The sequence below is a fragment of the Phoenix dactylifera genome, chromosome 9 (assembly GCF_051530095.1).
Source record: "Phoenix dactylifera cultivar Ajwa chromosome 9, Ajwa_hap1_PhDact_Kaust_v1.1, whole genome shotgun sequence".
NCBI lineage: Eukaryota > Viridiplantae > Streptophyta > Magnoliopsida > Arecales > Arecaceae > Phoenix > Phoenix dactylifera.
Window position 1 is genome coordinate 5,796,232 of NC_143198.1, and position 19,699 is coordinate 5,815,930.

The following is a 19,699-nucleotide window of genomic DNA, read 5'->3' on the forward strand; positions in this document are numbered from 1 at the left end:
TAGTGAGGTGGAAGTTGTATGAGACTCGGTTTGGCTGGTATCTTCCTCACAAAAAAAATAATAATTCTTTTTTCGCGACGTCAACCTCCAAATTTCATCTCGCATGGGTCTCAAAGCACTCCTAACTTTTCTTCCTTTCATATGCATAGATCAACGATCCAATGGTTGACATCACCGAGGAAAGTGATTATTCTTTTGCATGAGAGGTACAATATGAACTATGATCTGTTGTACCGCTTGATATGGGTAAGAAAAGAAATCAAATACAAAATTTAACTTCAAGTTGGTATAAATTTCGCACCGCCCATACCAAAGTGGATCGACCTATACCAAAGCATATAAAAGTACATACCGATCTGTACCAAAACATACCAATCCACAATAACACATACTAAGATTAAAAAATAAAAAAATAATTAAAAAGCTATTTTAGTATAAAAATATATCATACTGATAAAGTATCCAACACCAAAATCTGAACCCTTATTTTTCTTGGCTACAAAGGCCACGTGCATAGGTCGAGGATTTGAAGATACAAAGGTGCTCGCCATGATTTCAATCCAATCTTAAAGATAAAGCCCTCTGCTGATTCCAAGATCTCAGAGATGAAGAGACAAGGGGTGGGCCTCAACTGGGAGGCAGAGATTTTAGTTTTTCATTCCTTTTCCTTCGTACACCCTTAAATCTCCAGTCCACTTTTCGCTCGGACCACCTGTATCTCTTCCCATCATGCGTTAATTGTTCTTTGATTAAAGTGGGAAGATATACTCCACCCAGATTTTATTGGAAAGATTATGTACAGATAATTACAACATGAGTTGCACAATTCCTTGACCTGGGAGGGACAGATTGTAGAGAAATTATTCCCTATACCACATGCTCCATATGGCCAAGCACCCGCCACCAATCACAACAGCTCATTCTTATGAGTCCCATTGGTGAATCACAACAGCCATCAAACGAGCAATTGTGATTGGTGGCATGTATAGCTGAGTAGTGCATACAGTGTAAAGAATAATTTCTCCTATTTGTGTTAGACTAGATAGGTTTTTCTTTAGCTGCTGACCAACTAAGGCCTCCTTTTCTCTTGCCACCCTTCTCAACTATTTTTGAGTCTTTAGAGTTGAGGTCATCTCCACGATGGCAGCCTTCTCTTCTCTTCGATAGCATGATGCCCAGCTGCCGAAAAGGGAGATGCTTTTGTTGTGTACTTTGATCCAGGCCGAGGCTTCAAATCTAAGTAGTCTTCCGTTTCGTTCTGTCCATATCAACCAGCAGATGACTGTAGCCGAGCTGTCCCATGCCATCTTTCAAAATCTTGCGTTCATTGTTACTATAACAAGAATTACACATACAGCCAATGATATAAACTATATCCCATACAACCAATGATGCATTAAAACAAAAACAAACTATATCCAAGCCATTCTATAACAAGCTGAAGGTCATCATGACCATGGCACCCACCCTAACCCTTTGAACACCAGCGTTGTACCTTCTCCATGATAAGATTGCGGGATGCTGCCCGGAGAGGAACTGGATATCATTTCCCCTTTAAACTGGACAAAAGTATAAGAACTTTATGTTCCAGTTTCATTTTCATGTCGGGAGTTTTCTGCAAAAACTTGGCCCTGGTCTGGCACATCTCTGAACATAGAAAAGAAGGGTACAATGCCATCAGAAGAAGCTCCTCCTAGGATCCATAGCAGGAGGGAACCGAATGGGTTGAGTAGGCTGGAGCCAGGAGCAGTTCCTGTCTGTCGAGGACCAAGAGCCTGAAAGTGGAGAGTGTTGCTTATTGAATCTGGCCTGTCCACTACTAACTGCTCTTGAGTTTCGGTGCTTTCAGCGGAACCTGGATGATCAGGCACTGAATGAAGTCTGGGTCCATCTCCAAGCTCATTATTTACTACACCACCGTTTCTCACATCTACTCTGGCAATATGCACCGTTGAGGTGTAGATGGTCGATGATGTGATCTGAACACCAGCCTGTTGCTGCATCTGACCTCGGCTCCTCATCACCCTCTGAAGGGCTGGGACCTAGGATGGGCATGCAGAGTAAGGTGATTGAGAAAGGCAAAAAAACACTAACAGGTCCATATAATTGTTCTAGTAGATGTCAATGGTACATCAGCAGGCTAGTAGAGTACCAAACGAAAGGGCCACATTCGACCCTTCAGTGCAGCCCCATTGATACAGGTAGCTTGTCATGCAGCAAACTCTTGAGACACGAGAAAATGCATAGAAAGAACAGAAGCAATGTAGAAAGAAGACAAGCATCTTTTGGATTTTATCATGAAAAAGGAAGAAGATACATTTGCATAAATTCTTATTAAAGGAAAATGATAGTCCTGAAAAAGTATCTCTTCTCGGGATCTTGGTTCAGGTTTTTTCAAACCAATGCCAAATTCAAGTTTCCTTAAAAAAGACTGGCAGTCATGACTTCTTAACATCGAGATCATAGACACAGAAAAGTAAGAAGAGTCTGGCAACAAAGGAACATCTACCAGAATCAATGAATCTAAAATCGAGTTGGCTATGGCTATTGTTTAAATAAATAGCAGGAATTTAGCAGAATAACAGAATGGTACTATCTTATGAAGCTGATAACACAATTACCTCAAAGCGGTTCCAGAAATAAAGAATTAAGTGCTGCATGAATGCAGCAGTCACAGAGAAAGCGAGATACGAAAAACCTGGGGAAGGGTGAATAAGGATTAGTTAGCTTGCAAAGGCATGTATAATTATCTGTGGTGCCTGAAATGTCACTTGTTTCTTTATCCAGGAAATTCAAAATATCAAGCCAGCATATCAGAAAACATTCGTAGAAATTGGAACAGTAGATATAGATACATACCATAAGCATACGAGAAGAAGTAGATGTGAAAAACCAGAAAGTAGAGCAAGAAGAAGCGAGGAAAAAATTGCCTAGATATCCATGTACGCACACTGCAAATCAAACATAGCTTAAAGTCAGGGAAATTTAGGGTTCAAATTCTGGCTAAATTGTCAACAGGAAAGTCCATTAATTGGGCAGTCTTTGTAGGTATTTGCATGTATTTTAGCCAATTTTTACAAGACCACTCCTGCTATACACACTTACAAGTTCATCGTACGCTACCTTTATGAGCTAACATTGCAACACGTGATTGGAAGCAGTCTTCAGGCTGCTTCTAATCATATAGGAATAACACTTCCAATCACGGGCTACAACATCTGCATGTGAAAGGAGCATGTGAGGAACTCTTGCATGAGCAATGCATTTTCCCTTCACGGGTGAACAACTTAAGTATGAAACCATCAACATGGTCCACATGGATCTCAACTGCTACTACTTTGCAGTAGTTTACAAGCATGCTACTCCTTAAGAAAGGAGGGAACTCAGGGAAGTACCTGATCATTGTAAATAGTTCACACAACCATACTAGAGTTAAAACCAGGAATGCGAGTAGCTGGTCGTCATAAAACTCAAATAGAAAAAACAGAATTCCAATCATAATCTGCAGTAACCAAGAATAATTTCTATTAGAAGAGAAGATGCACAAAAACCAACCAAAGCCACAGGATGATATATCAGAGCAGTTAACTAACCATATGACAGAAAAGCTTAAGCTGATAGGTAAAGGATCAACAATATATATCAGACATAACACCACCACTCTCCCTCCCATGGAGTACAGACCATGCACGTGAGGGATAACTGAGTTAAGACAATCAGAATTGGACTAACAAATAACCAGAAATAATTAAATAAATAATTGAACGAGAGGGATTCAAACTCATGGCCCTAACAAACCTAAGCTCTAATACCATGTTAACTAACCAATTGACCCCAAATACCTAAGCTAATAAGAAAAAGGTCAACAATGTATATTAGGCTTAACATATGTATGCCTTGCAAATGCTTTACGTGGTTTAACATTGCATACACCAACAAATTTAAAATTCACTCACCGGAACAAAAACCAAAGATTCAATCACATGCACAAAGATCAATTGGAATGTGGGAAGCTGATGGCGAGCATGGTGTTGGAGCTGCACTGGACAAAGTAAAGAAAAAGAGAGTGCATCAATTTTTCTGATAACAAGTTAACTGTTTAATATAAGCTTTCATTCAGCAAACCAGAATGCAAAGGGGACAGAAGAAGCACAAAACCTGTGAACTTAAGCATGCGAGATTGTGTTTCTCTCAAAGTAAATGAAACAGACATGATTGTTGTGAAGAAAACAAAAAGTGACATAATAAGCACGCCGCATTTTGTAACAAAGTAGTCTGCACAGGCCAAGGATCAAACTGTATTAGACAACATGGATGCAAGGAAACCCAGAAAGCATCTCTTCCATCCAAAGAGATATTAAAGAAATCATAATTTTTTTCATTAACAATTGATTCACAATATTCGATAAACCTCTCTAGGATTGGAGGGTACTTGTCAAGTAGCATTCTCCCATCACTGGTCAGCGGTCACTAATGACAATAGAAGAGAACCATGTACAGCCCAAAGAACCATTAAATAGGTCTGAAATAATTCAGAAGAGGAAGACAGTGGCAGCAGAAATCAAACCAAAATTCACTGTACCTTTCACTTAGTTGCTTATTGTTCAAATCATGAATATCTGATGGCAATTTGATTCATTGGACTGATATGAACAAACAAGATGGTACATAGGCACCTTTCACTTAGTTGCTTATTGTTCAAATCATGAATATCTGATGGCAATTTGATTCATTGGACTGATTTGAACAAACAAGGTGGTACATAGGCACCCAATATCATCCCATGCCTTAAATAACATCCAAAAATTTCAACATAGTTATGCAGGTCCACATGAGAAATAATAAGCAGTCCTCAATCATTAAAGTGCTTATACTTTATATTTGATGTGGTCAAATTATTTAATAATATAGCTTAAACAAGTACACTGATAATCCAAAAATATCATGGATCTACTTAGTAGTTAAACCTAGTGAAACAATACTTTTCTTGATAGAAAAGATTTGACTGGACAAACCTCCAAATCTGGCAGGGCCTTCTGCTGAGTCATGCCCATAACTAAGACCATAAAGTTCCTTTGTTTGAAAGTTATAGAGATATCCTGCAAAACGTTGCAAATCATTATGTATATAATTCAAAAAGCTTCCATTAAGCTTGAAAAAACATTTTGATCTATCCGTGCATTAAAATTTAAAACCAAGAAGGATGATGTTGAAAACAAACATATCAAAGGAAGCTAAGAAGTAGCATCGATTGAAAATAAAATAAGAAATAATTGCCTGATGGTTTAGACATAAGAAATGTAGGATAATAAAGCCATATAGGTAAAGGGTCTCAAATTCACGTAAAAGAGTCAAAAAAAAAAAGATGGGGAGGTCAAACAAAAATTCTGTGAAAGTAATACTAATAAGCAGTAGACACTTTCCATTTCAGCAGACTCTACATTCAGAAGGAATCAATAGCAAAATGGGACCCAAAAGCATAAAATTATTTTTATGGATGACATACACTATCTGAGCTGTACCCAGCATTAATCAGTAGAAGATATTAAAAATCAATATACGTGGGTAAAGATTTATCAGTAAAGCTAATAAAGTAATAAAATACTCTATTTTCAGTTAGAACAATTATAAATAGCTTCACCATGGTTGTCAATCCCACTGCACCTTCAACTGGTTCCAAGAAAGCAGGAAGAACTACACAAGCAACGGTTATGCACTATTTTTGACTCAAGGAAAAGATTTAAAACATTTTATATCAAAAAAAGACCTCACAATAATAGAGAACTTGCAAATACTTAAGTCGTATCAAGTAAATGTTTGATTAGATAGCATATGATGGTAATTACAAATGTAAATATTAGCAGGGAAAATAGCAGGGAGAACATAAACAAAAATGTGAGGTGGGCCGATTTTGAAAATGGAAAGTGTAGCATGTGTCCTTTTGAGAAAATGCAGAAAAAGTGAAGTCAAGCTTAAAGTTGTACCCATTATTAGGTTGAATCACATGGAATGCTATCAATGAAGGTAGCCAAGGAAATCCTCCTATGCACAAGGGAATTGTGCCCGTATGATGCTCGGTAAATGGTCAAAAACCGAAAAGGCCATTTTCTAGGAAAAGCATTAGAATATGAACAATGCAAGCAAAAGGATATGAACAATGAAATGAGCAGAGAGAAAAGTTCGACATTGGAAAAAAAAATTTCTTTTGCATCAGACTATTTGGGCAGGCTATGATTAACTAAAAACTGGCATAAAGAAAGAAAAGAAAACCAGGATATCAATCATATAGAATATGTTACAAATAAGAATCTTTGCTGAAAAAGTGAAGGTGACAAGAGGAAAAAAGTTATTGGAACAAACAGACTCTTTGGGTCTTAAATTCATAGACTCCTACTCAAAGAAGATATAAGTACACCAGCAGCTGATTCATAAAATCTTAGTTGAAATCTATGAAAAGAGTACAGAGGGACATTTATAAAAGCAAATATAAGATATCTCTACAGGCATTATGCTTTATCCTATTTGTTCACACTGTGATTCATAAGGGATTTTTGGAAGGGACATTTATAGAAACAAATATAAGAAATTCGTACAGGCATTATGTTTCATCCTATCTGCTCATACTGTGATTCATATCGGATATTTGGGACTGTATTCCATTTTGACTCTTTGACTTAGAATTGTGCCTCAAAGACGGGCATCTTTTTTATGTTGCCATCTTCCCTCTTCATCTAGGCCTTTCCCAAACCCAGGGGAGGTTCAGAGCACTGCTGCCTTATGGCATCGGCTTAACTTGATATGAGCTTAATAAATGCTTACATAGTTAGACATAGATGCCCTTAACTAAGGGTGTAAATAAGTTTGTATCAAAATAATTTATATGTGAAACATATCTAATTTCACTGGATAATTGTTAGATTTATGGAAAATGTCTCTCAAACTTGCCTGATGTAGCATTATGAGTAATGCATCAACACATAAGTTTCATTTCTCGCCATAATGTAACACAAGGTATGCATATAAATACATAAATATGCGAAAAAATATAGCCATCTCAAATATCTCCGTTTTAGAGTTCAAACACTCTAACAAAGTAAGACACCCATTATGAATATCAAAAGAACACCCTGACCATATCCGTAGAAAATAATTGATGCAATGAATTTCAGACCACAGGGATGAATGCTGAACTGAATTTGGAATAAACGCCAAGACGCTGACTGTATAGAAGTTACTTAAACAACACTGGCATATTTAGATCATGATATTAGTAGAAAAGGAAATGAAGATGCCTCTGCCACTAAAGGTGATGAAAACAAGCTGATGCAAGGAAGTTGAATACATGATGCGTGATCCTAGATTGTTGTCAGATCACAGCATGCTGATGAAACCAATAACACTCAAATGCAGCATGGATTTAAATGTTGTTTCACATAAGACAAATATGGGATATGCAAGGGTGTCGATCTGGATGTGTGGATATTGTAGGAAGAACAGAGTAAAAAATAATTATAAAGGATCTTAAAAGTTGTAGTGGTCAAAAATCAACTAATGACATATGGGCATGTGCATCAAAGGTTGTAGGTGTTTCAGTGGAAAGTGCTCATCCTAGGTAGGATGAAGGAAAAAGAAATAGAAAATTCACGATGAATTCCATTATACCAGGATAAGAATTATATTTATGCTTAATCATATTAAAAGTTGAAACAAGATTATGGAAATTGTTAATAAAAACTGAAATGTTTTGTAAACTATCTGTAGAAGTTGACAAGACAACATAAATATATGGGAAGTTAACCATAATAGCCAGTATATGACATGCATAACTGAGGATCTGTCAGTAATTTTCTGTAATTGATGTAAACATCTGATGAGCTGCGACCATATGATTTGTGCTTAACCAAAATCTAAAGCAATTTACTTGTTCACACACCATAAAATTGTTCCACAGTAACCTAAGTCTCAGCTGGCAAATATATAAGGGAACAAAGCACGTATCTGTGACAAAATTAAGAAATTAGGCTAAATACAGAAGCCATAGATTTTCTTGTAACCAGTCGTGATAAAAAAAATTAAGTATCATAGGCAGCCTCAGATCAAGATAGCGCCACAAGAGTTACTAAGCACTCGTCTAGGTCTATTTGTGTGGAATATCAGAAATACATAGAAATATGAGCTTAGAAAGCAAAATAATGGCACAAAAATACTATATATAAACTTATGTCAGGAAACCTTCACAATTGTTGAGGACCAGCCCAAGCACAAAAGGCAGAATAGTATTCACATCAACTCAAGTGATCACTTCAACTTAACACATACAGCAGCATAAACACTGATAACTCTATAAATGAAGCCTATTTGCTCTGAATGTAAAGCAACTTCAAATAGTATGCATAGTATACAGAAGTCTTTTAATTGTAATATTCTAAGTACCCTTAGTTCCACCTCAAGCATAAATTTCAAAGTGAAAATGCAAGGTGATAGTAAAAAGGGGAAAAAGAAAGGAGGAAAAATCTTACCCTGACCAGGAGAACTCAATAAACTATTTGTAAGAATTGTATCATAACCAACAAGACTGTTGATCAGAAGTTGTTGCCATCTAGAAAAACAAGAAAATATGTACATTTAATAAGTTGCCTACATGCACAAAAACAATGTCTATAGTTTATGATAGCTCAGAAAAGAAATATCGAAAAGTTTTCAAATTGTTCTTGATTTTTTCCTTGGTTAGGATTAAGCTGTTGTACCATATAACTTTGGGTCAAGTTGACTGAGTCCCTTACCTGAATCTACCTCAACATGAAATAAAAGTAAAAGTTTGCCACCATGATCTAAGTTGAAAACTTATTGGCCCATTTCTATGCCCAACTTCTTGTTTGAGTCAGACTGGGTCAGGTCTCAATCATCCCGGAACAAGTTGCTGACTTGCTGCTAGGCCACTCAATGAATCATCATATCCATGGTTTGTCAGTGGTCATTCTACAAGTCTACAGAGACAGTTTTTTAAATATATAATTGAAGTGCATTTTTAAGGAGGTCTGCTTGTAGTCCCATCCGAATTTATAGAGAATGTTGATACTTGATACCATTGTTATAGCCATTAGTCATTCCCTAGCATGGAGAAGTATTAAAGAAAAAAAATTTCATCTTTTAAAAACTTGTTTCAACTGGATCAGTCTTGCCAACTTTGATGCCTCACTTACCAAGATAATTAAATAGCATCACAACTAAGATGTATTGACCATGTTTACAGACATAATCCCTATATAGTTGAATTATAAGAAGAATGGTTGTGTTTGTGGGTTTGTTTTACATCTTCTTGCTCTTTTTTGAATTGCTCAATAAATCACAACCCAGATCAGTATGGAAAGTTCAAGTTTCCAAATATTATAATTCATTATATTCATCAAAATATAGCACATATCCAATTAGATTACAGGTATTAGTTCCAACATTATGTGTAAATTTTTCAGCATCTTGTATTCTCTTCCTTTCTTAAAAGCCTGTCTTCAGAACCTGAAATGCTTATAAATTAATTGAATAATAGCTCAGAATCAGAGTCAAATAAAGTCATAAAGATCAAGTTCTCAATTAGGTCACCTATTCAATGTATGGCCTGTAAGGAATCAGACTGAAATCAAAGCGCTACATGAAGAGTTCAAGTCAGCAATAATTAATATTCTCTATGTATATCTGTTGGGAATCAGAGCTGGTAATATTAAGATTGAAAGATCACAGCTTTGGAATGACAAGGAAGCTCAAGCAACCAGTAACAATCTACCTATGCGTAGGAAATCTACAAATGATTTCCTCCACCTACCACACAAGAAACAGAATCATAGAGGTAGAACCCAACCTAACCTGTTTCCAAAGCAGGGATTCTGAGAAGAAATTGAAATATTAATCATCCGGATGTTATGTCGAGATTTTGCTCCTTCAGGAAGCAGGAAAAATCCCTGCAAATTTAAGCAGCAGCCCAAGGTATCCATTATAACATCTAAGACATCACAGGCAACAAGATAGGTAAATAGCATCCTCATATCACAATACTATCCTCATAACAAACCTGCAACTCATGCAACACTCCAGAAGACATGTTTGTAATTCTTAAGAGCAGTGATGATAGCAAGCTTTTAGAAGAATACAGTTTTCTTTGAAGTTAATGCATGATCATTAAGGAAAAGTGAATAAGCAAAGCAAATTACCTTCTCCGCAGCGTATAGATATGTTGGCTCAAATGCTTTGCTTCTCTTCTCAAGCCACTGCACTGCAATAAGCATCACAACTTAGCCAGAAGTTAAACAAAATGAATGAACATGTAACAAAGGAACCACTTCCTATTTATGAACTCATGCCAAAAGACACAGTATCTGCAGCAACCTAAGAAAGTGAGTGACAAGAATAAATAAAATATGGTAGATTAACACTACATTGGTCCATTAGATGTGTAGAAGTGTCTTGTGAGGTCAAAAAAATACTATACACACACAAAATGGCATATTCTGAAAACATTCACCCAACTAACAAGGAAAAGGTTATTATAGATGAAATAATAATAGTGTTTACCTATCAATGAGCTAAGATGTTCCATGTGAAGCACTTGTAAGCACTTTGAAATATCAAAAGACTCATTCCACCTTGCAGCAGTCTGTAGTTCAAAAGTTAGACTTCAGAATAAAAAGAATATCCCGTACTCCGCAATGAAACAAAGATCAACTAGAACTAATGAATTCTACACTTTGGAAATTAAATGATATCAACAATAGAACCTAGCAATTTATTATTTTTGTCAACAACTGAGAACTTTTAATCTTAAGAAGGATATTGAAGCAGGAAAAACAAGAATTGTGAATGATTCATTTGAGTGAATTCAATTGGCATGTTAAAATTGTGGCACAAGTTATAGTCTCTGTGTGTACAAATCGGAGGTGAATTATGTGGCTGTCTATGCTTATTGGCATACCCAATAAATTGATCATATGCAAGAGCAACAGATCCTCATGTCCAATGTTTCATGCTATGCTCAAAAGGATTGTTGTCTCAACTAGTCAACAGCCATACAAGTGGATATGTTTTGTTATTTAATAACCCTAGACACCAAAGTTTTTCCATAAAAAGAGACAACAATCGCCATCGCATGCAGATGAACATGCAGGATAGATACATGCACGCCTTCTTATGAATATGTGCATACACTCGCTCATTCATGAGAACGCAAAAAGCAATCATGCAAGCATTCACATATACAGAGAATATTTGTGCCAACAGAGGCATGTCAGCATGAAAAACAAACCCAGTAGCATCTATATAACCAATGATTCATATCTTGTGTAACGGGGCATCCCAATTTTTTCCATGTAACGAGATGCGCTGCAGTCCTGCATATCCCAACACTTAGGTCAAAGGGATGTCCTAGGATATGCCGAACAGGATGCCAAGATGACTGTCAGATGGTCCTGTCTTGACACTTAGGATGGCGCCCCATCCTGACATCCTGTGGGACATCCTACTAGGACTATAATCATTGTACGTAACCATATAAGTAATTCTAGTCAAAGCTTGAGACTGTAACATATGTTGACATTGCATTAGAATGAAATCAATTTAGATCAGAAGTATGTTATTTTGCATGGTATATGATTTGGAACAAACTTTTCACATAAGATGAGATATTGCTTCTCCACAATTGGACCTTTTGTCTTTTAGAAATAATTCTATGAACTTTAGATTGCAAATATTCTTTTGTTAACCAGCTGGTTTACCAGCTGGAATTAAGTTAGTATGCTTGTGCATAGTAATTTATATTTTCCAATCATAGGAAAGGATTTTTCACAAGATGCGATTCAGAGGAAACATCTGATCAAGGTTCTCACCAAAAATTGAAAGATGCTCTGAGAAAACTGCTTTACATTTTTCCAGAAGGAAACAAAACGCATGCGCCACTTAGTAAAGAAATGAAAAGGTGCTGCTTTTAATGACTCTCTAGCAGATAAAGGGAGGCCTTTATGACCTTCTGTACTAGCTTCAATATCTGTCTCATCCGAACCAGCTTTGCTGATGCTACTATCAGCTGCATTATCCAATTGAGGCTCAAGAAACTCTTTGTCACTCTTCCAAGATCTAAATATCAATTTGCTCCTTCTAGCACCTGAACCTAACCAGTTTGACCAAAACTTGGCTGTCAAGATTGTGAACTCATCTCCATTCACTTCTGGAATTTTGGAGTTCTCAGTCAAAGTATCCTGTTTCTGGAATTCCACAATGTTCCGGTCGGCCGCGCTCTGACCCCACAGACCCCCACTGATTATCTGCAAAGGGCATAATAACCGCATTTTATAGAAAGGTAAGAAATATAAGCTTCAGAAAGAAGAATACAAGTGCGAACAGCAGAAACCAAAAAAGCAAGAAACAATTAAGTGTCCACAAGGATGCATGATATTTTTTTGAAGGAAAAGCCTGTGAACAAGTGAATCTAGGAGTGCACCCTATAAAATTGCAAATGCAACATCCAGAGACAATGATAAGCACATCTCTACATAAATATGTGATCAAGCAAATATCAGGTGTAATGCTCGAAAAAGTACAATAAGAGCATAATGCTGAGACAGAAGGAGAATAAACATCAACATGTACCTTTATCTGGACAAGTTGAGCTTCGGTAAATTCAACTCCAGAAAACTCGCTTGAACAACCCGGCTTCACATGCAAAAGAAATCATATATTCATTTAGAGGTTCTTAAAAGTCAATTATGATAATTAATGACAATTATTAAGAATCATAATATTTTAAAGTAGGTATCTTCTATGCCTTAGAAGTTCACATAATTAGATAAATGTAAAACAAATTTACTATTATATAATGACATGTAACAAGGGTATGATTAGATTCATCATTCAAAGTAACTTTAGTAAAAGAAAATCACAATTAAAGAAAGACTGTATAAACACTATGATGCTTAATTTCAGTAGGTTAATAATATTTTTGAACAAACTGTGAAATAACACCCAAAGGGTTCACAAACTCTCACATCTTCCAATCCACCCGTGCACCTGCAGTCTCCTTCTTGTATTCAATATATTGACTTATAGGCATTAGAACTTGCTAAAATAAGGATATATTAAAATGGAAAAAAAGTACAGATAAAAATAAAGTGCAGAAATCTTAAGAATAAAGAGTAACAGGACATATATCATAATACCAACAAATATTATGTACTTTATTAAGAGAAAATCAACGTGAATCCAACTCATCAAAGATTGGACCTATCCAACTCCGGAATCTGAAAAAGAAATATTTCTACTGCAATTTCCTCATGACAAAGTAATTCACATCATAGGATTGTCCACAAAGTTATATTTTACCACAAACTTGGAAAGAGTCTTTCTTAGCCATCAAAATATCTTGTCTAATCCTTTTCTGAATGCAACAGAAATGCACAAAAATTCCACTTTGGCAAGTTAAATGCAAATAAGGATTATAAAAATAATGCTTTTTATACCTTGAATTGCTATACTTTATATAAAAGAAGCAACCTTTTGACAGTTATGGTAAATCAATGTTATCTATTGTGTGAGCTGCTACGCTCAAACTAAATCCTCAATTTTTGAACAGATCTCCCAGTTCTCCATCTCATCTCGTATACTAACAACACAAGTATTTATTTAAGGGAAAAATGATCTGAACAATTGGACATTTCCCTCATGATCTAGTCATGTATAAAGCTAATGAAGAAAATTTCAAGCAATTAAGTGGGACCATGATGTCAGAATATTGGAAATTTCTATTACTGTACAGCAAAATATCAAACCAGTTAAAGATATCTCTATCAACAAATGGGGAATGATTTTAGAGGCAAGGTTTGAGATACTAGTCAATGCATTGCATTCCTATTAAACCATACTAGATTGATCCCTTGGCAATACAAGGGGGCACCAGTTTGGAGAATGCCCAAAATGCACCTGAACCACTCAAATTGAGATTGGTTTACCCCAGACCAATAAAGTGGCCTGGGGTAGATTAAGATTGGATTAGCCTGAACCTGACCCAAATCAAGTGGTATGAGATGACTAAAACAGCCCTTTTACAATCATTCCCCACCATTTGAAGGTGGGACAAAGTGAAGGAGAAGGAAAGTTTGCCTATGGAGATTGGCTTGCAAGATCAAAGCACCGTTTACAAATCATTCTACCTAGGTAAATCTTCTACCTCCTTCCTTTTTCCTTACTTCTTCAAAAATTCAAGTGGATTTTTTGTGTTTAATTAAAAACAACAGGAAAATTTTGCCAATGAGGATTAAATATTGTTTGATCATCAGATTTATGCATTAGAGTATGAATACAAGATCAAGATCAATGATTTTGTGATATTTTGGATGGAACTCCAAAATATATACACAAAATCATATAAATCTAAAAATAACCAAGAAAAGGTCAAATCAACAGCATGTTCACTGCATTTACCATACGCAATGATACCCTTTGTCGGCACATACTCAATATGGTGCATACTATAGCCACCTCCAGTAGGTATGGTAAATAGAATTGAAACTTGCTTAGAGGATGGGCATATAACTTATGTTAGAGACAATTTCAAAATAGAAATCCTTTATGTGATACCATATAGACATGTTATGACAACAAGTCAGACTATTTTTAGTTTCTAGAAGTTACTCTATGAGGTGAGCACAATAATTAGTCCTCTATGGAATGTGGAGGCAATTTGAGCTTCGAAAGGCACATTTTGGATCATAATGTGTCTCTAGTTGCATTAATTCATATGGCTTCAAGACGATAATTGAGTTCAGATAGGATTTGTGGTTAAACAACATCTGTAGGATTTATAGGTTTCTCACTAAGGACAGATGATGGAAACAGCAGAACAGTAGCATCTCTTCTCCTCCTTCCATGGTATTTCATCGTCTTCTAGTTACCATTTCTGTCACTTATGACAGCAGAGTGGAGATTGTGTTAAATATAAGTGGATAGTAATCTCCTATATGAATAACTACATAAAATCAACATCAACTATTTTACTGTGTTGCTAAATGCTAACCGAAGAATCTTAGTACATTGGCTCTACATGAGAAAAGAAACCCATGCCACCTGTATGCAACTAAACCTAATTTTCCATTTCAAATGGAAATGGATGGATATGGTCATTATATATGTTTATGTAGTCTGTATTCCAATAAATCAAACAACCATAGAGTTCTCGCTGTGATATGAGGTCTGAACACCACTAAAACAGTAAGTTATACTGATAGCAGACCTATTGACTTTGGTGAAAATAATCATTTTTAATAGTTGTTAGTTGACACTTCCTCGATGACATTTTTTAAAGAAAAATACAAATATATATTTATTTCAAAAAGAGGCAGCATGGCTACAACCTTTATTTCAAAGCAACTAGAATCACAAATTAACATTCAAAGAGGCATAGAATAATTCATTTCATTGATAGCTTAAAATTTCTACCATCAGTTCCTCCAAAAAAAAAAAAAAAATCCCTTCGAGCATTAGGATGGAGAAAGGTCAAGAGAACAGCAGCTTCCAAGTCGAGCCAATTACGGCTTTAGATCAAAGAGCAATATGTAGCGCTTTCTAGGAGATCCTAGAACTGAAACACGTTCATAATTACACGAAAGAGTCTATAAAATATGTTTATGTAAGATTAAAACAATGACATCTCAACGCTATTCACCTAACTTTCCAAACAAGAAACCATCTTCCTACCAAAAGTACACGAATTCCGCAAGAAAATGCACTAACCTACACCAAAATGTCATAAAAAGGAAAACCGCAGGAATCACGGAAAATGGCAATAGAACAACCTCAAAGAGCCCTCTTTCCTCACCTGCTGCACGAAATTAACGTGCATGACGGCGAGCAAGCAGAAGAGCGCCACGGCGATGGCCAGGTACCCATACTCGAGCGCCAGCCGGATCCTCGGCGTCAGGAGCTGGGACAGCATCCCCGAGACCCGCGCGTGGACCCGGAGGAAGGTCTGCTCGGGATCCATCCACCCACCCCCTTTCAAAACCCTAGAAGTCCTACGGTTTCTTCCCGCCGATCTCCCTTCAGATCGATCGAAGAATCCCAAAAACCTCAAGCTTCAAGAAAGCGCGAGAGAGAAGCCAAACCAGTGACAATTCGACCATGTTCCTCCCTTTGCGCCTCTCCCTTTTAATTGACAACCCCTCACCCTCTCACCCTCTCTCTCTCTCTCTCTCTCTCTCTCTCTCTGGATCTCTCGAGCGAACGATATTTACTATGCCGAGCTGGGGGCGTTATCAACGGCCGATGGGTGCTGTCGGGTGCCGCGCGAGGTAGGATAACGGATGATGTTTCGCGGTAAGTCTGCATGCTTACGGTCCGGCCCGTTTAGGTCCGACCTAATCTATTTTGGAAAACCTATAACACCGGATCAGATCTTAAAATTGGACTCACTTTATTTTTTGAGTCGGATTTAGATTTACTGAATTCTAACCCAATCCAACTCGATTTGATCTATTTAAAATTTGGATAATTTTGAATTTTCAATCTTATGATCCGTTCCTCTTCGATCCGATCTAAATTTGTAAAATTATTTAGGCTCGCAAGTCGCAGCCCATAGGAGTGAAAACAAGCTCTGAAGCCATAGATGGGTTGACTCAAATCGAATTCGACCTGAATCTAAACTGAATCCGAATTTTTTAGGTTAGATCTGGGTTATACATAGATCCAACTCTAATTCGGATCCGATCCAACCTAATTAATTTATTGGATCAAAAAATTATAGTAATGGATCTGATCTTCTATTGAGTTAGGATCTAAATTTAAAATTAAAATTTGAGAGTTAGGTCAGTTCACTCATAACCCGAACTGATCCGTTTGCACCCTTGCTTAGGAGTGAGCTCCAGATGCTTGATGTGGGGGAAGTGGGGTGATTAAATTGGTCCTGCGGAGGCGGTTTGCCAGTCTGGGTCGAAGTGGGGCGCCGTTGGGATGAGCTGACCCAAGAATAGCGCCGGGCCCACCAATAGGGAAGCGCCGTCCAATCGGAAAGCGACACTGGGAACGGCGATGACACGTTAATTGGAGTCCAAGCGGCAGGCTTTAGAGTACGCGGCAGTTTTCAATTGGTTTAATAGTTTGGCCTGTGGGGCCCTTCTACGTAAATTCCTGAGTTTTTGGAGTGCATGCTATCAAAATGCTAAATTGTTGAAAATTCAGACAAATTGGGTTCTGTGGTGGGTTCTCCGGAGGTTGTCCAAGTTAGGCGTGCATATATTATACCAGAATGGTTGGTTTCAAATTGTATATTAAAATCCACCACATTATTGAATTGGAGAGATTTCATCTTATTTAGGTTGTAATGGGTATATTGTCTTGATTTTTGCAAAAAGAAATAGGTTGATCACTCTTGGTGGATAAACATTAAACACACACATTGCATATAAAGGGAATATGCATGGTTATGTCATGTATTAAGCTTTCTTAGTTAAGGTGATTGCTCTTTTTCCAAAGATTTTATAGATTCCTGGACTGCTGCTCCATTTTTTTTTATTTTTTTAAAATAAAAGATGTGAGTTTATAAGAGCATGTTTAAATGTTCAATGTCTTTCAAAATGGTTTGCTTCATATATTAATATAGACTGAAAATTAGGATTTGTCCCAATGGCTTCGCCTCTCTGTTTGGCAGTCAGAGATTCTAAATGCGATTCTTAGATCGTACACCAAAACATATGAATATAGATAATTATAGCGTGAGTGTGTCCATATCCCTTTCTCTCAAAACAAATTTTTTTAAGCCAATCTGCAACACAAAAATTTTATGCAAAAAGAGTTATACATAGGCATGTTATTTGTAAATTTGCTCCTCCACTAGCATTTGTACTTGATGTACATAGTATGATAATCGGTGGTAGGAGCAAATAGACATGTTGGACCTTGATCATTGGTATTTTTTGTATTTTTTTATGCAATTATACATGAGTTGACAAATGCTTCATCAAGGCAATGCACCTACCTAATTAAAATCATGAAAATTCATACATATATATATGACTGAGAGAGAGACTTGTTTGTCTTAACTTGCTAGAATTGTTACCCAAACTTTAAAATAGGTGTTTTCATTGTAGAATAAGTAGAGGATAAGACATTAGCAAGGTGAGAGTTAAAGTTATTGTTAATAATATTGATGTTTGAAAAATAGTTTCAAGTGTGAATTTTTCATGAATCATTGAAGTCAATTATACTTTGACAACATTGTCAGCAGTGGTTACTAGTATCTCCACAGTTTCAGGTTGTACCTTTTACATAGAAGAATAATTGATCATCTTTCACGACATTGACCATTAGATTGTGAGCCATGCAAATCTTAAAGCACCGCGAACTTCGGTCATCCATTTACACAGCTCTCAAAGCGATCATTACAGACAAGATAGAACCCTGGTCCATCTCCATTCCCAAAAATAAGACATTTTTTCTCAACTATATCACCTCTATATGTAGAATCCTTTCCCAATACAAACATCTCAATTTCTTTTTCTAGCATGACTCCTCTGAATACTCATCAATGTGTATCTGTATTTCCCATTGCATTCCAATAACCTTATTTTTCAAGCCGCATGCATCGCACGGCAACTCCAGTGAAGAATAATTATTGTAGCTGAAAGTATTGTGCTTCCTTGTGTTACTATGGCCAGTTACAGAGTAATGGCTATTTGGAACGATGTCAACCATGCTATGTTACCTTGGAAGGCCACATCAACAAATTCATGGAAACTCCATTAGTATTATCTAATGTTTCATCCAGATGCCTGCCCCTCTTAGTGGAATGCTATATATCCTTGCCTCTTGGCATCTAGTTCCTTCTCCAAGCATTGACTCCACGCATCTCCCACATCTACCTAAAGTAGCTTTCATAATATTTAGTGGCTCAAAGGGCAAAAGTAGCTCCTCATCAACTAAAGAGATCAAAGTTTAAAGCAAACATTGGAGAGTGGTCAGGTGTGGGTCGAATTTTCTTTCTGTCAAGCTGTTAAGAAATTCTCACAAAATCATGAAGAAGGAGCTATCAAAAGATTAACCAATATGTCATTCTTTGAATGGCTATTATGCATGCATTAACAAATATCAGTCAAGTGCAAATAATATATAGCAATAATTGCTTAAAATTCTTAAATAAAAATGTGTCAGATTTTTATCGATTGCATAGTTTTGGTTTGAACACAATAAACAAGGATGCCGGGGTTTTTTTTTTCTTTTGATGAGAAGGGAGGTATGACCACCCAGAAATTTACTGAATAGAGTTGATAATGTACAAGGAGAGCCCTAAGGATGCATGCCCATATTTACAATGAGGCATCGTTTACGTGGTGCATGTGTGGCTTTGAAAAAGAGGAAATTTATGTGCAGTGGGTTGCACCACCCTTAAGCTAGCGATCTACGCAATAGGTTATGTTGACTGAGATTTTTGGAGGCCTCGTGTCAACCCTCAGACAAAAGTCTGTGGGAAAATGGTTACTATGTGGGCACTGAAACCTGAAACCCTCCGGTTTTTTTTTTTTTTTTGTTATACTACTACTGTTTTCAGTGGTGAGATCATGTCTCGCAAGCATTGCATGCTGAGCTTTCCCCTTGTAACATGAAGTCTAGTTGTTCAGGAGAAAAATTCTCCGTTGGTAAATCATGTTCTCTGAGAGGGCTTCAACATGGA

At 36.7% G+C, this 19,699-nt stretch overlaps 1 protein-coding gene across 2 annotated transcripts; it reads right to left on the reverse strand.

The window, feature by feature from the left end:
• Window positions 1–1,308: 1,308 nt before the first annotated feature.
• Window positions 1,309–16,262, reverse strand: LOC103705414 (membralin-like protein At1g60995). Of its 2 annotated transcripts, XM_008789117.5 has the most exons (14): window positions 15,854–16,262; window positions 12,634–12,696; window positions 11,874–12,308; window positions 10,567–10,648; window positions 10,206–10,267; window positions 9,862–9,956; window positions 8,520–8,599; window positions 5,016–5,099; window positions 4,159–4,275; window positions 3,957–4,042; window positions 3,396–3,502; window positions 2,860–2,951; window positions 2,622–2,698; window positions 1,309–2,042 (listed from the first exon to the last, which is right to left on the reverse strand). In XM_008789117.5, exons 1-14 carry the CDS (start codon window positions 16,016–16,018, stop codon window positions 1,581–1,583), a joined length of 2,007 nt encoding a protein of 668 aa, XP_008787339.4. In that variant the 5' UTR covers window positions 16,019–16,262; the 3' UTR covers window positions 1,309–1,580. The 2 variants fall into 2 exon arrangements, with proteins under 2 accessions (XP_008787339.4, XP_088560193.2); XM_088704067.2 differs by lacking the exons at window positions 2,622–2,698; window positions 2,860–2,951; window positions 3,396–3,502 and having other exon boundaries at window positions 1,447–2,042.
• Window positions 16,263–19,699: the final 3,437 nt, after the last annotated feature.